Source organism: Cebus imitator, unplaced genomic scaffold (assembly GCF_001604975.1).
Source record: "Cebus imitator isolate Cc_AM_T3 unplaced genomic scaffold, Cebus_imitator-1.0 Scaffold85, whole genome shotgun sequence".
Classification (NCBI taxonomy): Eukaryota; Metazoa; Chordata; class Mammalia; order Primates; family Cebidae; genus Cebus; species Cebus imitator.
This window is the reverse complement of record NW_016107400.1, coordinates 2,072,648-2,088,075: the sequence shown is the minus strand read 5'-3', so window position 1 is coordinate 2,088,075 and position 15,428 is coordinate 2,072,648. Positions and strand designations below refer to the sequence as shown.

Here is a 15,428-nt window from a genome sequence, read left to right as displayed (position 1 = left end):
TCTCAGTACTGAGTTAAATTTAAAAATAAGAACAACAGATAGTTGTATGGATTTTAAAATTTACTTTTGTTGTTGTTTTTGAGACAGGGGTCTCCCTCTGTCACACAGGTTGGAGTGCAGTGGTGTAACCTTGGCTTACTGCAACCTCTACCTCCCGGGCTCATGTGATCCTCCTGTCCTGCCCCAGCTTCCCAAGTAGCTGGGACTACAGGCACTAGCCACTTTGCTGACTAATTTTGTATTCTTTTTTTTTTTTTTTTTTTTTTTGAGACGGAGTTTCGCTCTTGTTGCCCAGGCTGGAGTGCAATGGCGCAATCTCGGCTCACCGCAACCTCCGCCTCCTGGGTTCAGGCAATTCTCCTGCCTCAGCCTCCTGAGTAGCCGGGACTACAGGCACGCGCCACCATGCCCAGCTAATTTTTTGTATTCTTAGTAGAGACGGGGTTTCACCATGTTGACCAGGATGGTCTTGATCTCCTGACCTCGTGATCCACCCGCCTCGGCCTCCCAAAGTGCTGGGATTACAGGCGTGAGCCACCGCGCCCGGCTAATTTTGTATTCTTTGTAGAGGTGGAGTTTTGCCGTGTTGCCCAGGCTCGTCTCAGACTCCTGAACTCAGGTGATCTGCCTGCTCTGGCCTCCCAAAGTTCTGAGATTACAGGCGTGAGCTGCCGCCCCTGACCTACAATTTACTTTTATGCCAGATTGAATGTGGAAGAAAATAAGTGTTTTAATTATGATGTAGATTTGTTTCTCCCATCTTATGTATACAGATAATGCTAAGTTTGCAACAGAGAGCACAGAAACGTGCAAGTTACATCTTGCGTCTTGAAGAAATCAGTCCGTGGTTGGCTGCCATGACTAACACTGAAATTGCTCTTCCTGGGGAAGTCTCAGCCAGAGATACTGTCACAATCCATAGTGTGGGTGGAACCATCACAATCTTACCGACTAAAACCAAGCCAAAGAAACTTCTCTTTCTTGGATCAGATGGGAAGAGCTATCCTTATCTTTTCAAAGGTAGGATTTAAGACTTCCTCCATTTTTCAGAAGAGTGTTAGTCTTAGTAATGCTTTGTGTGAGTGTGGGTGTATATGGTAGGAGATTATTTCAGGTGAATTTCTGTATGTCATTATTAGCCTGCAGTGCCCTGTATCTTACGTGCTTTTGAAGGGCAGTGGTTGGATGCTGTGCAGAAAGATTTTCAGCCCCCACTTTGTGTATAAACTCGTACAAGCAGGACAAGTGAGGTACAGCTAATAATGCTAATATAGACTGCCAATATCTTGTCACAGAATAGAATTCTTTAATGCTCTCAGCGTGCCTCACGGACTGTCAGTTTTTGACTCTTGTTGCTAGTTGCAGTACCACAGAGGAGTGGTATTGTCCCAATCTCATTTAATCACCTACCTTAGCTATTTTAATTTTGTTTTTCATAGGACTGGAGGATTTACATCTGGATGAGAGAATAATGCAGTTCCTATCTATTGTGAATACCATGTTTGCTACAATTAATCGCCAAGAAACACCCCGGTTCCATGCTCGACATTATTCTGTAACACCATTAGGAACAAGATCAGGACTAATCCAGTGGGTGGATGGAGCCACACCCTTATTTGGTCTTTACAAACGATGGCAACAACGGGAAGCTGCTTTACAAGCACAAAAGGTTGATTAAATTATCATCACAGTATATTAGTCTATACTCTTGTTACTATGTGAAATGCTTCTAAGCTTACTAGACCATTTTTGCATGTTTATAAGCATTAAAGAAGGAAAAGACTTGAGGTCCTTAGAGCAGTGTTTTTTCGGTACTTTTTTTTTTTTTTTTTTTTTGGGAGACCCAGTCTTGCTCTTTTGCCCTAGCTGGAGTGCAGTGGTGTGATCTTAGGTCACTGCAAACTCTGCTTCCCAGGTTTAAGCGATTCTCCTGAGTAACTGGGACTCGGGGGGGTGGACAACCACACCTGGCTAATATTTGTATTTTTGGTAGAGATGGGATTTTGCCACATTGCCCAGGTTGGTTTTGAACTCCTGGCCTTAAGTGATCCACTCTTCTTGGCCTCCCAGAATGCTGGGATTATAGGCATGAGCTACCGGACCTGGCCTTTAGGATACCTTTTATAAAAATAAAGTTTTTTGCTTTTTTTGTTTTTTAAAGGGAGAGGGTCTTGCTCTGTTGTCCAGGCTAGAATGCATCATAGCTTGTTGCAACCTTGAACTCCTGTGCTCAAGCATTCGTCCTACCTCAGCCTCCTAAAGTGCTGGGATTAGGGGCATGAGCCAACACGCCCAGCCATAAATAGTTTTAAGAGGCAAAAATGATGGCATTGGGTTTATCAAGACAAATTGGAAAGGGGCAATGTGTGGTTGTTCATCACTGAGTAACTCCTGGTACTTTACATCTTAATGTTTTTATTGGGTTTACCATTCTTTTAAATTAAATTTGTAAATAATAGCTTTAAAACCCACGTTCTTTTATATATGTAAATAAGAAGCAACTTTAAATTTGGAGTTTATCACCATGGCATCCTATTTTGTACCTGTGAATTTTATGCTTTTATTTAGACTAAGAGTTTAATTTAGGATATGTTTAGCCATGTGTCTGAGTGCTTAATATAAGCCAGGAACAGCACTAAGCTCTTAGGATATTAAGATAAATTTTATACAGTCTTAGCTTTAGAATCTCACATCTAGCTAAAGAAAATGCTTCTGATTAGGGTAAGTAGGGGGAAAAAGTAAGAGTTTGAAAGGAGTCAAGTTTTAAACCTAGGCCCAGGAGACTACGGAACTGTTATTGAAGGATAATTTCAAAATAGTAATTAGAGAAGGGCTATCTAAATTCTCATGTAATGTGTTTTTGAATTTCTGTTAATTTTATATTAATGATTAAGTTATGTGTGAAGAGTGAAGTATGTGCATAAATTATGAACTATAATTTTAAAACTGAATTCTGTATTATAAAGAAGAAAGCAACTTGAGTGTTTAGTTTTGAATTAAACTTCAAGAAAATTGAACAGTAGACCAGTTTTTCAATAAAGTGAATGGGCCTAATTAAAAGAAAGTTATACATTATAAGAACCATAGACTGGAAGAATTAGCTATTTTGTATTAATATGTGATATTCAGCTGGGTAACCAGTGAATGCTACTGAAAAATCATTTTTAAAAATTCTACTTTACATAAAAAAGGTACTCTTTTTCCTTATATAAAATTGATATTTTCTCTAAAACAAAATTCTTTTTCTTAAGGCCCAAGATTCCTACCAGACTCCCCAGAATCCTGGAATTGTACCCCGTCCCAGTGAACTTTATTATAGTAAAATTGGCCCTGCTTTGAAAACAGTTGGGCTTAGCCTGGATGTGTCCCGTCGGGATTGGCCTCTTCATGTAATGAAGGCAGTATTAGAAGAGTTAATGGAGGCCACACCCCCAAATCTCCTTGCCAAAGAGCTCTGGTCATCTTGCACAACACCCGATGAGTGGTGGAGAGTTACGCAGGTATGTGCTTTGTTTTAGACTATACTCAGTAGTAGTATTTATTTGGCCTGCTACCCTTCTTATCTGTCTAGTTTGTCGTCTTTCCATTCCTTCCTCTGTCCCTCCAGACTTGGTAGTTTGAGACCTATATTTGAGGCTAATATTACAGTTCTAAAGGCATGAACATGACTGTATCTGAGGGCAGGATGGAGAAAGAGTTTTGAATGAAATGAAAAGGAGATCCTGCTGGGCGCGGTGGCTCACGCCTGTAATCCCAGCACTTTGGAGGGCCGAGGCGGGTGGATCACGAGGTCAAGAGATCGAGACCATCCTGGTCAACATGGTGAAACCCCGTCTCTACTAAAAATACAATAATTAGCTGGGCATGGTGCCATGAGCCTGTAGTCCCAGCTACTCGGGAGGCTGAGGCAGGAGAATTGCTTGAACCCAGGAGGTGGAGGTTGCGGTGAGCCGAGATGGCGCCATCGCACTTCAGCCTGGGTAACGAGTGAAACTCTGTCTCAAAAAAAAAAAAGGAAAAAAAAAAAAGGAGATCCTAAGCAAATTAACACAGGAGCAGAAAACAATACTGCATGTCCTCACTTATAAGTGGAAGCTAAACATTGAGCACACATGGACACAAAGAAGGGAACAACAGACACTGAGGCCTATTTGAGGCTGGAGGGCAGGAGGAGGGAGAGGATGGAAAAAATACCTGTTCACTGCCTGGGTGACAGAATAATGTGTGCATCAAACACCAGTGACATATACATGTCCCTCTAAGCCTAAAAGTTGGAAGGGAAAAAATATTTTTAAATAAAATCCATATTTAAATTTTAAAAAAGAAGGAGACGAAGTGTGCTGGCTTGTGCCTGTAATCCCAGCACTTTGGGAGGCCAAGGTGGGTGGATCACCTGAGGTTCAGGAGTTCGAGGCCAGCCTGCCCAACATGGTGAAACCCTGTCTCTACTGGGGAAAAAAAAAAAAAATTAACCAGGTGTGGTGGCAGGCCCCTGTCATCCCAGCTGCTCGGGAGGCTGAGGCAGGAGAATCGCTTAAATCTGGAAGGCGGAGGTTGCAGTGAGCTGAGATCACATCATTGCACTGCAGCCTGGGTGACGAGCAAAACTCCATCTCAAAAAGAAAAGGAGAATAAAAAATTTAGAAAGTGGCAAACAGGAAGGATGAAGAAAAGTCTTCCTCTTTTTTTTTTTTTTTAAATCCATCATCCTGATAACGAATTAACTAGGACCAGTCAGGTGTATGGTGTTGTATTACTGCATGACTACATGGAGCAACCTTGAGGAATGCTTTTTATTTATTGATTTATTTTAAAATAAGGGAGTAGGTTTTTGGTGCTTTGTAAATTTTATGTTCGTCTATGTTCGAGGGGAATTTCCTAATGGTGTTTCACTTACTGCCCCCATTTCCTTTCCTGTAGTCTTATGCAAGATCTACTGCAGTCATGTCTATGGTTGGATACATAATTGGCCTTGGAGACAGACATCTGGATAACGTTCTCATAGACATGACAACCGGAGAAGTTGTTCACATAGATTACAATGTTTGCTTTGAAAAAGGTAAAATAAAAGTGTACTTTACATTTGTGAGGGTCAAATGTTTTTTGGTGAAAGGGCAAAAATACAATGATTTGTCTTTTCAAGGTAAAAGCCTTAGAGTTCCTGAGAAAGTACCTTTTCGAATGACACAAAACATTGAAACAGCACTGGGTGTAACTGGAGTAGAAGGTGTATTTAGGCTTTCATGTGAGCAGGTATGCTGTTTTCTCTTCTACCTTTTAGTGTACTTGTTAAATGAACAAAACTTGTGGAGTGAAAAACACTTCAGTGATGAAATTTATGGCAGACCTTACTTTTAAAACTCTCCTGAAAACAGGTTTTACACATTATGCGGCGTGGCAGAGAGACCCTGCTGACATTGCTAGAGGCCTTTGTGTACGACCCCCTGGTGGACTGGACTGCAGGAGGCGAGGCTGGGTTTGCTGGTGCCGTTTATGGTGGAGGTGGCCAGCAGGCCGAGAGCAAGCAGAGCAAGAGAGAGATGGAGCGAGAGATCACCCGAAGCCTGTTTTCTTCTAGAGTAGCTGAGATTAAGGTGAAGTCAGGGATGGAATAAGTCATTGTCTTCTTCTTGTTAATAAACATGCTCTCGAAATGTTGAGTCAAATTGTTTCTCTAATTTTTCTGGGCAAGACTAATGTATAATATTGAAATGGCAGTTAAATATGGAAATTTGATGTCATCTTTTTATTAGGCAGTTCTCCCACCGGAACACACACACAGTTACATTCCACACTCCTAGGAGTGTTCATGATTTGGAAAAATATATTTCTTAATTATTGACATGTGTTTAGCAGTCATGACTGTAAGTGTTCTTTAATTGGATAGCTTTGTTTCCCCATCTGGTAGCCAGGGATGCCAATCTTGTTCTGGGTGACGGTGGCAACTATTAAATTAATACATGGTATTACAGGATTGAGCCTATCAGTTTCTGCCTATGTAAACTTGAACGTATTAGTTTTCTTTGTACAGTGGAGGTGATGCATCACCCCTTTGGGGTTTTGTAGAGATCTAAGTAGGATGCTCGAAATGTTTTTCTGACACTGTCTTGTCTCACAATTGGCCCTGTAAGAGGCTTTCTAATCGTAGTATCTTTTTACAGGTGAACTGGTTTAAGAATAGAGATGAGATGCTGGTTGTGCTTCCCAAGCTGGACAGTAGCTTAGATGAATATTTAAGCTTGCAAGAGCAACTGACAGATGTGGAAAAACTGCAGGGCAAACTACTGGAGGAAATAGAGTTTCTAGAAGGAGCTGAAGGGGTGGATCATCCTTCTCATACTCTGCAACACAGGTTTAAAATAGTGTTGAATTCTTACTTTGAAATACGTGCCAGTAAGCAGAATTTTGATATTTGTGTCAAAATCAATATGGATTAGAATTGTAACAACTCACATAAATGATAAAAGATGTCTTAGTGACTACAACTTCAAAGTTAGTAAACAAAAATTCACTGAAATGTTCTGCTTTTATTATCTTTAACTTAAATGTTTGGATGACTAATTATGGGAGACAGGTGGGTGTTGTGGTTAGAACTCAAAACTTGGGATCAGAAAATCTGAGTTTTCTCATTACAGTTACTGTATCTGAGTCCTTATTCGTTTGTACAATGGCAGCTACTTCATCTACCTCACTGAGTTAAGTATCAAATAGGATGATGAACTGAAAGAACCTTATACACAGCAGGTTCTCAGTAAAGGGTAGTTGAATATGAAAGTGTCAAGCATTGCATGAGGCTTTCAGATTACAAAGATCTGTCAAGCATCAGTCTCTAACCTTCAAGGATCCCAAAACTTGGTAGTTCTAATTAAAATAATGTGAGCATAGTTGAGGGACTCACAGGGTCAGGAAAAAAACAGAGAAGTAAGGGCCATTTGAGCAGAGCCCTCAACATGGAAAGGAGCTTACCAGACAGTCTGTGTGAGCACATTTGAGGTTAGGAGAGTATGTGTAAGAAAAACAGCAAGTAATGTTTTGGTTTTGTTTGTGTCCCCTTGATTAGGTATTCTGAACACACCCAACTGCAGACTCAGCAAAGAGCTGTTCAGGAAGCAATCCAGGTGAAGCTGAATGAATTTGAACAATGGATAACACATTATCAGGCTGCATTCAATAATTTAGAAGCAACACAGCTTGCAAGCTTGCTTCAAGAGATAAGCACACAAATGGACCTTGGTATGGGTTGACTTATTTTAGGTTCACATGTGAAACTGTGAATTCTATAGTCTTGTGTTTTTGTGTAGGGTTCTGGTTTGTGCTGGCTTTCAATAATAGCTGACTTAACACTGTTTTACTGTGATTAATATTGTCTTTTACCAAAAGGTCCTCCAAGTTATGTGCCAGCAACAGCCTTTCTGCAGAATGCTGGCCAGGCCCACTTGATTAGCCAGTGCGAGCAACTGGAGGGGGAGGTTGGTGCTCTCCTGCAGCAGAGGCGGTCAGTGCTCCGTGGCTGTCTGGAACAACTGCATCACTATGCAACCGTGGCTCTGCAGTATCCAAAGGCCATATTTCAGAAACATCGAATTGAACAGTGGAAAACCTGGATGGAAGAGCTCATATGTAACACCACAGTAGAGCGTTGTCAAGAACTCTATAGGAAGTAAGTTGATCGTGCTTAATTTTCTTTATTTCTTATTGGGAGTGGAAGCAAAGTTGTATTCTGTAGCCTCAGCCTCCCTGTGCTCAGGCGATCCTCCCACTTCAGCTTCCCAAGTAGCTGGGACCACCGCGCCCCAACAAGTTTTATATTTTTGTAGAGATGGCGTTTTGCCATGTTGCCCAGGCTGGTCTCGAACTCCTGAGCTCAAGTGATCCTCTGCCTTGGCCTCCCAAAGTACTAGGATTTCAAGTATGAACCACAGTGCTTGGCCTCAAATGTTGACTCTGTCACACTCACCAACAAGTCTTCTTAGGAAATTACTTAAGCTCTTGAGACATTTTTATCCATAAAATGCAAATGGTGATTTCTACTCTTCAAGGTGTGTATGAGGATTAAATGCAGTATTCTTGTGTATGTTGGGGGTGGTTGTGTCATAAACACGCACCTCTTTTTTATTTTTATAGATATGAAATGCAGTATGCTCCCCAGCCACCCCCAACAGTGTGTCAGTTCATCACTGCCACTGAAATGACCCTGCAGCGGTATGCAGCAGACATCAACAGCAGGCTTATTAGACAAGTGGAACGCCTGAAACAAGAAGCCGTCACTGTTCCAGTTTGTGAAGACCAGTTGAAAGAAATTGAACGTTGCATTAAAGTTTTCCTTCATGAGAATGGAGAAGAAGGATCTTTGAGTCTAGCAAGTGTCATTATTTCTGCCCTTTGTACCCTTACAAGGTGAGTTAGCAACTTCATATTGGACCATTTCCTGTGCCTTAAAATCCCAAACGTAAAACATTTTTTACTTTCCTTTGTCTTGCTCAGTGTTACAGCTGCTTGCTTTCTTTCAAATTTTAATTGTCTTTGGGCTTTATTTTTTATTTTTTGAGACAGGGTCTCACTCTGTCATCCAGGCTGGAGTGCAGTGGCACGATCTCAGCTCATTGCATCTTCAGCCTCCCTAGTAGCTGGGACTACAGGTGTGTGCCAGCACACCTGGCTAATTTTTTGTATTTTTTGGTAGAGATGGGGTTTTGCCATGTTGGCCAGGCTGGTCTCGAACTCCTGGCCTGAAGTCATCCACTCGCCTTGGCCTCCCAAAGTGCTGGGATTATAGGCATGAGCCCTCAAATGGGTCAGTTATCTTGTTTCGTGTATACATTTAACTAAGCTCACCATACAGATATTTATCTCTTTTAGGCGTAACCTAATGATGGAAGGTGCAGCGTCAAGTGCTGGAGAACAGCTGGTTGATCTGACTTCTCGGGATGGAGCCTGGTTCTTGGAGGAACTCTGCAGTATGAGTGGAAACGTCACCTGCTTGGTTCAGTTACTGAAACAGTGCCACCTGGTGCCACAGGACTTAGACATCCCAAACCCCATGGAAGCGTCTGAGACAGTTCACTTAGCCAATGGAGTGTACACCTCACTTCAGGTGAACACTTATAATTTATCTTAATATTATAAGTTTGTTTTATATATTGAATATTGTCTTTCTCATCTCTTTAATCCAGGGAAGCAATTTGACTTCCCCCTTTGAATGTTGCTGAAGCAGTCATTTAAAAGAAATATCATTGTGAGGTTTATAGCCATAATTTGGTTACAGTTGCAGTTTGTTTTTTTGAATTTTTGTAGCAGCTTCATTTGTAATAGTAAAAAGTGGCAGTCAAGTCAAATGTTTGTTACCAAGTGAATGGACAAATAAAATATGGTACATCCACATAATGGAATACTCAGCAGTAAAAGTGAATGACCCCTTGAAACATACAGCCACATGTATGACTCTCACAATAATTATGCTGAGCAAAGAAAGCTAAATATCCCTACCCTTGTAAATGGAGAATGTATAATGTGAGAAAAAGCAGATTAAGTGTTTACTTGGAGATGAGGGAGGTGGTATGGAGAAGCATGAGTAAAAGACAGTAAAAAGAATCAGGAAGAAATTTGTAGGGTAATGGACATGCTGACTTTCTTGATTTTGCTGAGTTTCAAGATCATGCTGCAAGTACCAAAGAATGCCAAATACGTTTTAAAAATGCAGTTTATTATGTGCAAATTATACCTTGATAGAGCTTTTTTTTTTTTTTAAATAGAAGCCACTTATAACCACACCAAAAAGAGAATAATAATACTAATGTCCCTATCAAAAATATGATTTCTAAAAATTAGTAATATTATATAATGTACTTTTGGGCAGTTCCTTTTATTCTTAGGGTATGTCATTCTAGGAATGTTTAATTATATGACAACTTTTTAAAGTCATTTGAGATAGTTCCTGAAAATTTTCACATGACTATAAAACAGAATTTAAAAAGAAAATTTTTTTTTTTTTCTTTTTTTGAGACGGAGTTTCGCTCTTGTTGCCCAGGCTGGAGTGCAATGGTGCAATCTCGGCTCACCGCAACCTCCGCCTCCTGGGTTCAGGCAGTTCTCCTGCCTCAGCCTCCTGAGTAGCTGGGATTACAGGCACACGCCACCATGCCCAGCTGATTTTTTGTATTTTTAGTAGAGACGGGGTTTCACTATGTTGACCAGGATGGTCTCGACCTCTTGACCTCGTGATTCACCCGCCTCGGCCTCCCAAAGTGCTGGGATTACAGGCATGAGCCACCGCGCCCGGCCTAAAAAGAAAATTTTTAAAAGTAGAAATAAAAAGTTAAAAAATGATGTACTTGGCTGGGCGCTGTGGCTCACGCCTGTAATCCTAGCACTTTGGGAGGCCGAGGTGGGTGGATCACCTGAGGTCAGGAGTTCAAGACCAGCCTGGCCATCATGGTGAAACCCATCTTTATTTTTTCTAAAAAAAAATGATGTACTTACATGAATGAGTTGATGGCATAATTACATAAGTTTGCTCTTAAGTCTCCAAATGTGTAACTTAGCTAAACTCAAAAAAACATTAAAAATTTTTTTCTCATATTTATAGGAATTAAACTCAAATTTCCGGCAAATCATATTTCCAGAAGCACTTCGATGTTTAATGAAAGGGGAATACACATTAGAAAGTATGCTGCATGAACTGGATGGTCTTATCGAGCAGACCACTGATGGCGTTCCCCTGCAGACTCTAGTGGAATCTCTTCAGGCCTACTTAAGAAATGCAGCTATGGGACTGGAAGAAGAAACACATGCTCATTACATCGATGTTGCCAGGCAAGTGAATGCTGGCTGTACCATTTCCTCGTAAAAGAGATGGGACAGCGAGAGAAAGGGATTCTGAGCTCTTACTTTACCGTAAGTTTACTTTTAGTTTTTAGAGCAGGATGATTACATATAAATGCTCATATATGTATCTTTTAATTTTTTTTTTCCTTTTTGAGACAGTCTCACTCTATCACCCAGGCTAGAGTGCGGTGGCACGTCCTCAGCTTCCTGCAACCTCGGCCTCGCAGGTTCAAGCAATTCTCATGCCTCAGCTTCCTGAGTAGCTGGGATTATAGGCATATGCACCACACCCATCTAATTTTTTTTGTGTATTTTTAATAGAGACGGGGTTTCACCTTGTTGGTCAGGCTGGTCTCAAATTCCTGACCTTGTGACCCTCCTGCCTCTGCCTGCCAAAGTGCTGGGATTACAGACATGATCCACCACGCCCAGCCTAAAAATTTTTTTATTTTGAAAAATTTACATATCACAAGAAGTTGTTTAAAAAGAAAGTGCAGGCAGGTATTGTGCACGCTTCATCCCTCCTTCAATGTTAGTATCTTGCATACCCATAGTACAGTAGCAACATTGTGAAACCAACAGTCCATATAGCTTACTCAGATTTCACTAGTTATACATGCACTTGTGTGTGTGTGTGTGTGTGTGTGTGTGTGTGTGCAAGTGTATAGTTCTGTCATATACGTAATATCCTTTTAGTGCTGTGATTATGTACTTGTACATATACACACAATTGAACATGATGTTTTTAAAGCCATCTTCTAGAACCCTGTGGAGGCACTGGAAACAGTGTATTTAGCTAACAGAGTATGCACCTCACTTCAGGTGAATACTTTTAAATTAGTTTAAATATTATAAGTTTGTTTTAGATTGAATATTGTATTTTTTGTCTCTTTAGTCCAGAAAAGCAATCTGACTTTGGATCTGTAGAGTTTGGGCAGTTCCTCCAAACATGCATTGTACTCAGAGCTAAGCCCTAAGCTCCTTTGTCCCTAGTGACTCAGGGCCTCTTTTCTTTGGCATTATGTTGTCTAATTCACAGAAGAAAGTATAATTGAGAGAGTAGAAATGAATTGTAGCACCGTTTCCTCCCATGGGAAATTTCAAAGATATAAGAAAGTAGAGAAAATAGTCTCATGAACCCATGCCACCACCTTTGGTAATTATCAGCCCTGGGTCAGTCTGGTTTAAATTTACTACCCTAGTTATTTTGAAGTAAATGTTTTTTCATTCTTAAATATTAATAATGCAGAAAGTAGATATATAAAATATAAATTTATTTTTCTTGAATGTGGTGCCATTATTTCATGAAAAAAGTAGCAATAATTTCTTAATGTGAATTATCCTGCATTCAGAAATTTCCTATTTCTCATGTTTCTTTGCAGTTGCTATATTCATAGAATAAGAGAAAGTATGTAATTTTTTTTTCTTTTAAACAGAGTCTCACTCTTTTGCCCAGGCTAGAGTGCAGTGGTGCCATCTCAGTTCACTGCAACCTCCACCTCCCAGGTTCAAGCCATTCTCCTGCCTCAGCCTCCTAAGTAGCTGGGATTACAGGTGTGAGCCACTGCGCCTGGCTTNCAGTCTCACCTCTTCTTTTGGTAACGGCCAAACCATACTTTTTTCTTTTTTTTTCTTTTTGAGACGGAATCTGGCTCTGTTGCTCAGGCTGGAGTACAGTGACATGATCTCGGCTCACTGCAACCTCTGCCTCCCAGGTTCAAGCGATTCTGCTTCCTCAGCCTCCCGAGTAGCTGGGACTGTGGGCGTGCGCCGCAAAACCCAGCTAGAAAAAGTATAATTATTAATAGCATAAACACATATCAGCTAAGTAGTGATTTAGATTATTTCTAGAACAGCTTTGTCATTTAATTTTTAGCAGTATTTAAGAAGTTAAATGCTAGATTTATACATCTTTCTTTGGCCCTGAATTTTAGACTTCATTTTGTCTCTCTTAATATCCTATCTGGGTTCCCCTTATCCTCATGCAGAAGAATGTTCACCTAAATGTGTGCTTTGGGAAACAAGCTTTGTGCCTGGATCTATGGCAGCCTATTTGTGCCTTGTTTCAGAGAAGCTTTTTTTCAGTAATCTCAAGTAAAATCTCATACTATCTTACAGCTCTTTTCCATTAGAAATTTATCTGATAGCTTAACAGTTTTAATTCTCTTAAAAATTCTTAATAGTTCCAGCCATTTGGAATAATTTCCCTATGTATGTCAGATAAGAAGTAGTGCCTGATACTTGAGTGCTATGTAAGTCTTAATGATAATGTCGGGGGTGAATTTCTGAAGACCTTACATTCAAAATGTGCATAAATAAAAACCAAACAAACCCCAAGTATTGTTGGTTGTATCATATCTTGTGGTAATAGTGCAAACATACCTGACAATTTACTAGGTTCCCCAGCTTTAGAATTGTGTGATTTATGACATTTTTCAATATGGGATTTTAAATTATTTCACATTTTATGTGTAAAGTGAGACTAATCATTCAACTTTGCATAAAATTTAATCATATAACCATTGTTAATAATGAATTGGAATCATTGAAACCCTGTTGTGGTGGACATGAAATACCATAACTCCTTCTTAATGCCAGAAAGCTTTCTAGACTTCCCATGTAGCTGTGAGATGTACTGAATTTTTATGTTCCCACCAAAGGCTTTACTTTTTAGCAAAGGTTTTTAACTCCCTTTGTTTTCCTGTAGACTACTACATGCTCAGTATGGTGAATTAATTCAACCAAGAAATGGTTCAGTTGATGAAACACCCAAAATGTCAGCTGGCCAGATGCTTTTGGTAGCATTTGATGGCATGTTTGCTCAAGTTGAAACTGCTTTCGGCTTATTAGTTGAAAAGGTAAATGTGGACTTAAAAATAATGCAAGTGCTATAAAATAGTGGTTCCATATATGAAGGGTGGAGAAATTAACTTTGTTTTCTTTCATTTACATAGTTGAACAAGATGGAAATTCCTATAGCTTGGCGAAAGATTGACATCATAAGGGAAGCCAGGAGTACTCAAGTTAATTTTTTTGATGATGATAATCACCGGCAGGTGCTAGAAGAGATTTTCTTTCTAAAAAGACTACAGACGATTAAGGAGTTCTTCAGGCTCTGTGGTACCTTTTCTAAAACATTGTCAGGTAATATAATACCTTTAAACATGCTAGCTATAGTTATGAGGCACTATGGAAGGTGGCAGGGTAGAGCAGGCTTAATTTAATTATACATTCATGACATCTTAAATACTATAAATTAGCAGCATTATTACCTTATTTTTTCATGAAATTCTTTATAAGAAAATTTTGCTTTTTGTAGGATCAAGTTCACTTGAAGATCAGAATACTGTGAATGGGCCTGTACAGATTGTCAATGTGAAAACCCTTTTTAGAAACTCTTGTTTCAGTGAAGACCAAATGGCCAAACCTATCAAGGCATTCACAGCTGACTTTGTGAGGCAGCTCTTGATAGGACTACCCAACCAAGCCCTCGGACTTACACTGTGCAGTTTTATCAGTGCTCTGGGTGTAGACATCATTGCTCAAGTAGAGGCAAAGGACTTTGGTGCCGAAAGCAAAGTTTCTGTCGATGATCTTTGTAAGAAAGCGGTGGAACATAACATCCAGGTTGGAAAGTTCTCTCAGTTGGTTATGAATAGGGCGACTGTGTTAGCAAGTTCTTACGACACTGCCTGGAAGAAGCATGACTTGGTGCGAAGGCTGGAAACCAGTATTTCTTCTTGTAAGACAAGCCTGCAGCGGGTTCAGCTGCATATTGCCATGTTTCAGGTAAGTATTTTTCTTTTTTCGTTTTTAAGACAGAGTCTCACTCTGTCACCCAGTCTGGAGTGCAGAGGTGCGATCTCAGCTCACTGTAACCTTTGCATCCCAGGTTCAAGCGATTCTGCCACAGCCTCCTGAGTAGCTGGGATTACAGGCAAGCACCACAATGCCCAGACAGTTTTTGTATTTTAGTAGGTACGGAGTTTCACGATGTTGGTCAGGCTGGTCTCGAACTCCTGACCTTGTGATCTGCCTGCCTAGGTCTCCCCAAAGTGCTGGGATTACAGGCGTGAGCCACCGCGCCTGGCCAACTGTTTTTCTTTATAATGTGTTTTTCCTCAAGGTAGGAAACTTGAAAAACTGGGAAAATTATTATAAAATAATACAAAGAATTTTTTTTTAACTTCCTGAACTGATGCCGTCCCAATGCAAATGCAGCATAGCGTTTTGGCGCTTTCTTTCCAATGATACTTCACTTCTCTTCTCTGTAGTTGAGATCATTTAGCCTTTATGGTTTGTGTTCTTAGAATTTATTTCCATCAGGGCTGTATAATAAGCATGGTCTGTATTATTAAATATTGCTCATAAATATTGTTTTTTTGGCCGGGCATGGTGGCTCATGCCTGTAATCCCAGCACTTTGGGAGGCTGAGGTGGGTGGATCATGAGGTCAGGAGTTTGAGACCGTCCTGGCCAACATGGTGGAAACCTGGCTGTACTAAAAATACAAAAAATTAGCCAGGCTTGGTGGCCAGTGCCTGTAGTCCCAGCTACCCAGGAGGCTGAGGCAGGAGAATCACTTGAACCTGGGAAGCGGAGGTT

General features: G+C 40.4%; 1 protein-coding gene across 6 annotated transcripts in view; it reads left to right on the top strand.

Annotated features, from left to right (window-relative positions):
- Nucleotides 1-15,428, top strand: part of LOC108308452 (serine/threonine-protein kinase SMG1) — a 71,757-nt gene that overhangs the window by 39,267 nt on the left and 17,062 nt on the right. For 5 of the 6 annotated variants that reach the window (XR_005201206.1, XR_005201207.1, XM_037740533.1 and 2 more), the window contains exons 31-44: nt 774-1,020; nt 1,440-1,669; nt 3,252-3,500; nt 4,921-5,253; nt 5,376-5,594; nt 6,162-6,352; nt 7,061-7,233; nt 7,381-7,660; nt 8,125-8,397; nt 8,860-9,094; nt 10,586-10,812; nt 13,532-13,682; nt 13,779-13,968; nt 14,144-14,613. Coding sequence is in view for 4 of the 6 variants with exons in the window: in XM_037740533.1 (XP_037596461.1) it covers nt 774-1,020; nt 1,440-1,669; nt 3,252-3,500; nt 4,921-5,253; nt 5,376-5,594; nt 6,162-6,352; nt 7,061-7,233; nt 7,381-7,660; nt 8,125-8,397; nt 8,860-9,094; nt 10,586-10,812; nt 13,532-13,682; nt 13,779-13,968; nt 14,144-14,613 (3,468 nt within the window). In the remaining 2 variants the exon portion in view is untranslated. The remainder of the gene's footprint in view (nt 1-773; nt 1,021-1,439; nt 1,670-3,251; nt 3,501-4,920; nt 5,254-5,375; nt 5,595-6,161; nt 6,353-7,060; nt 7,234-7,380; nt 7,661-8,124; nt 8,398-8,859; nt 9,095-10,585; nt 10,813-13,531; nt 13,683-13,778; nt 13,969-14,143; nt 14,614-15,428) is intronic. The other variant, XM_017534265.2, reaches the window with a different exon arrangement.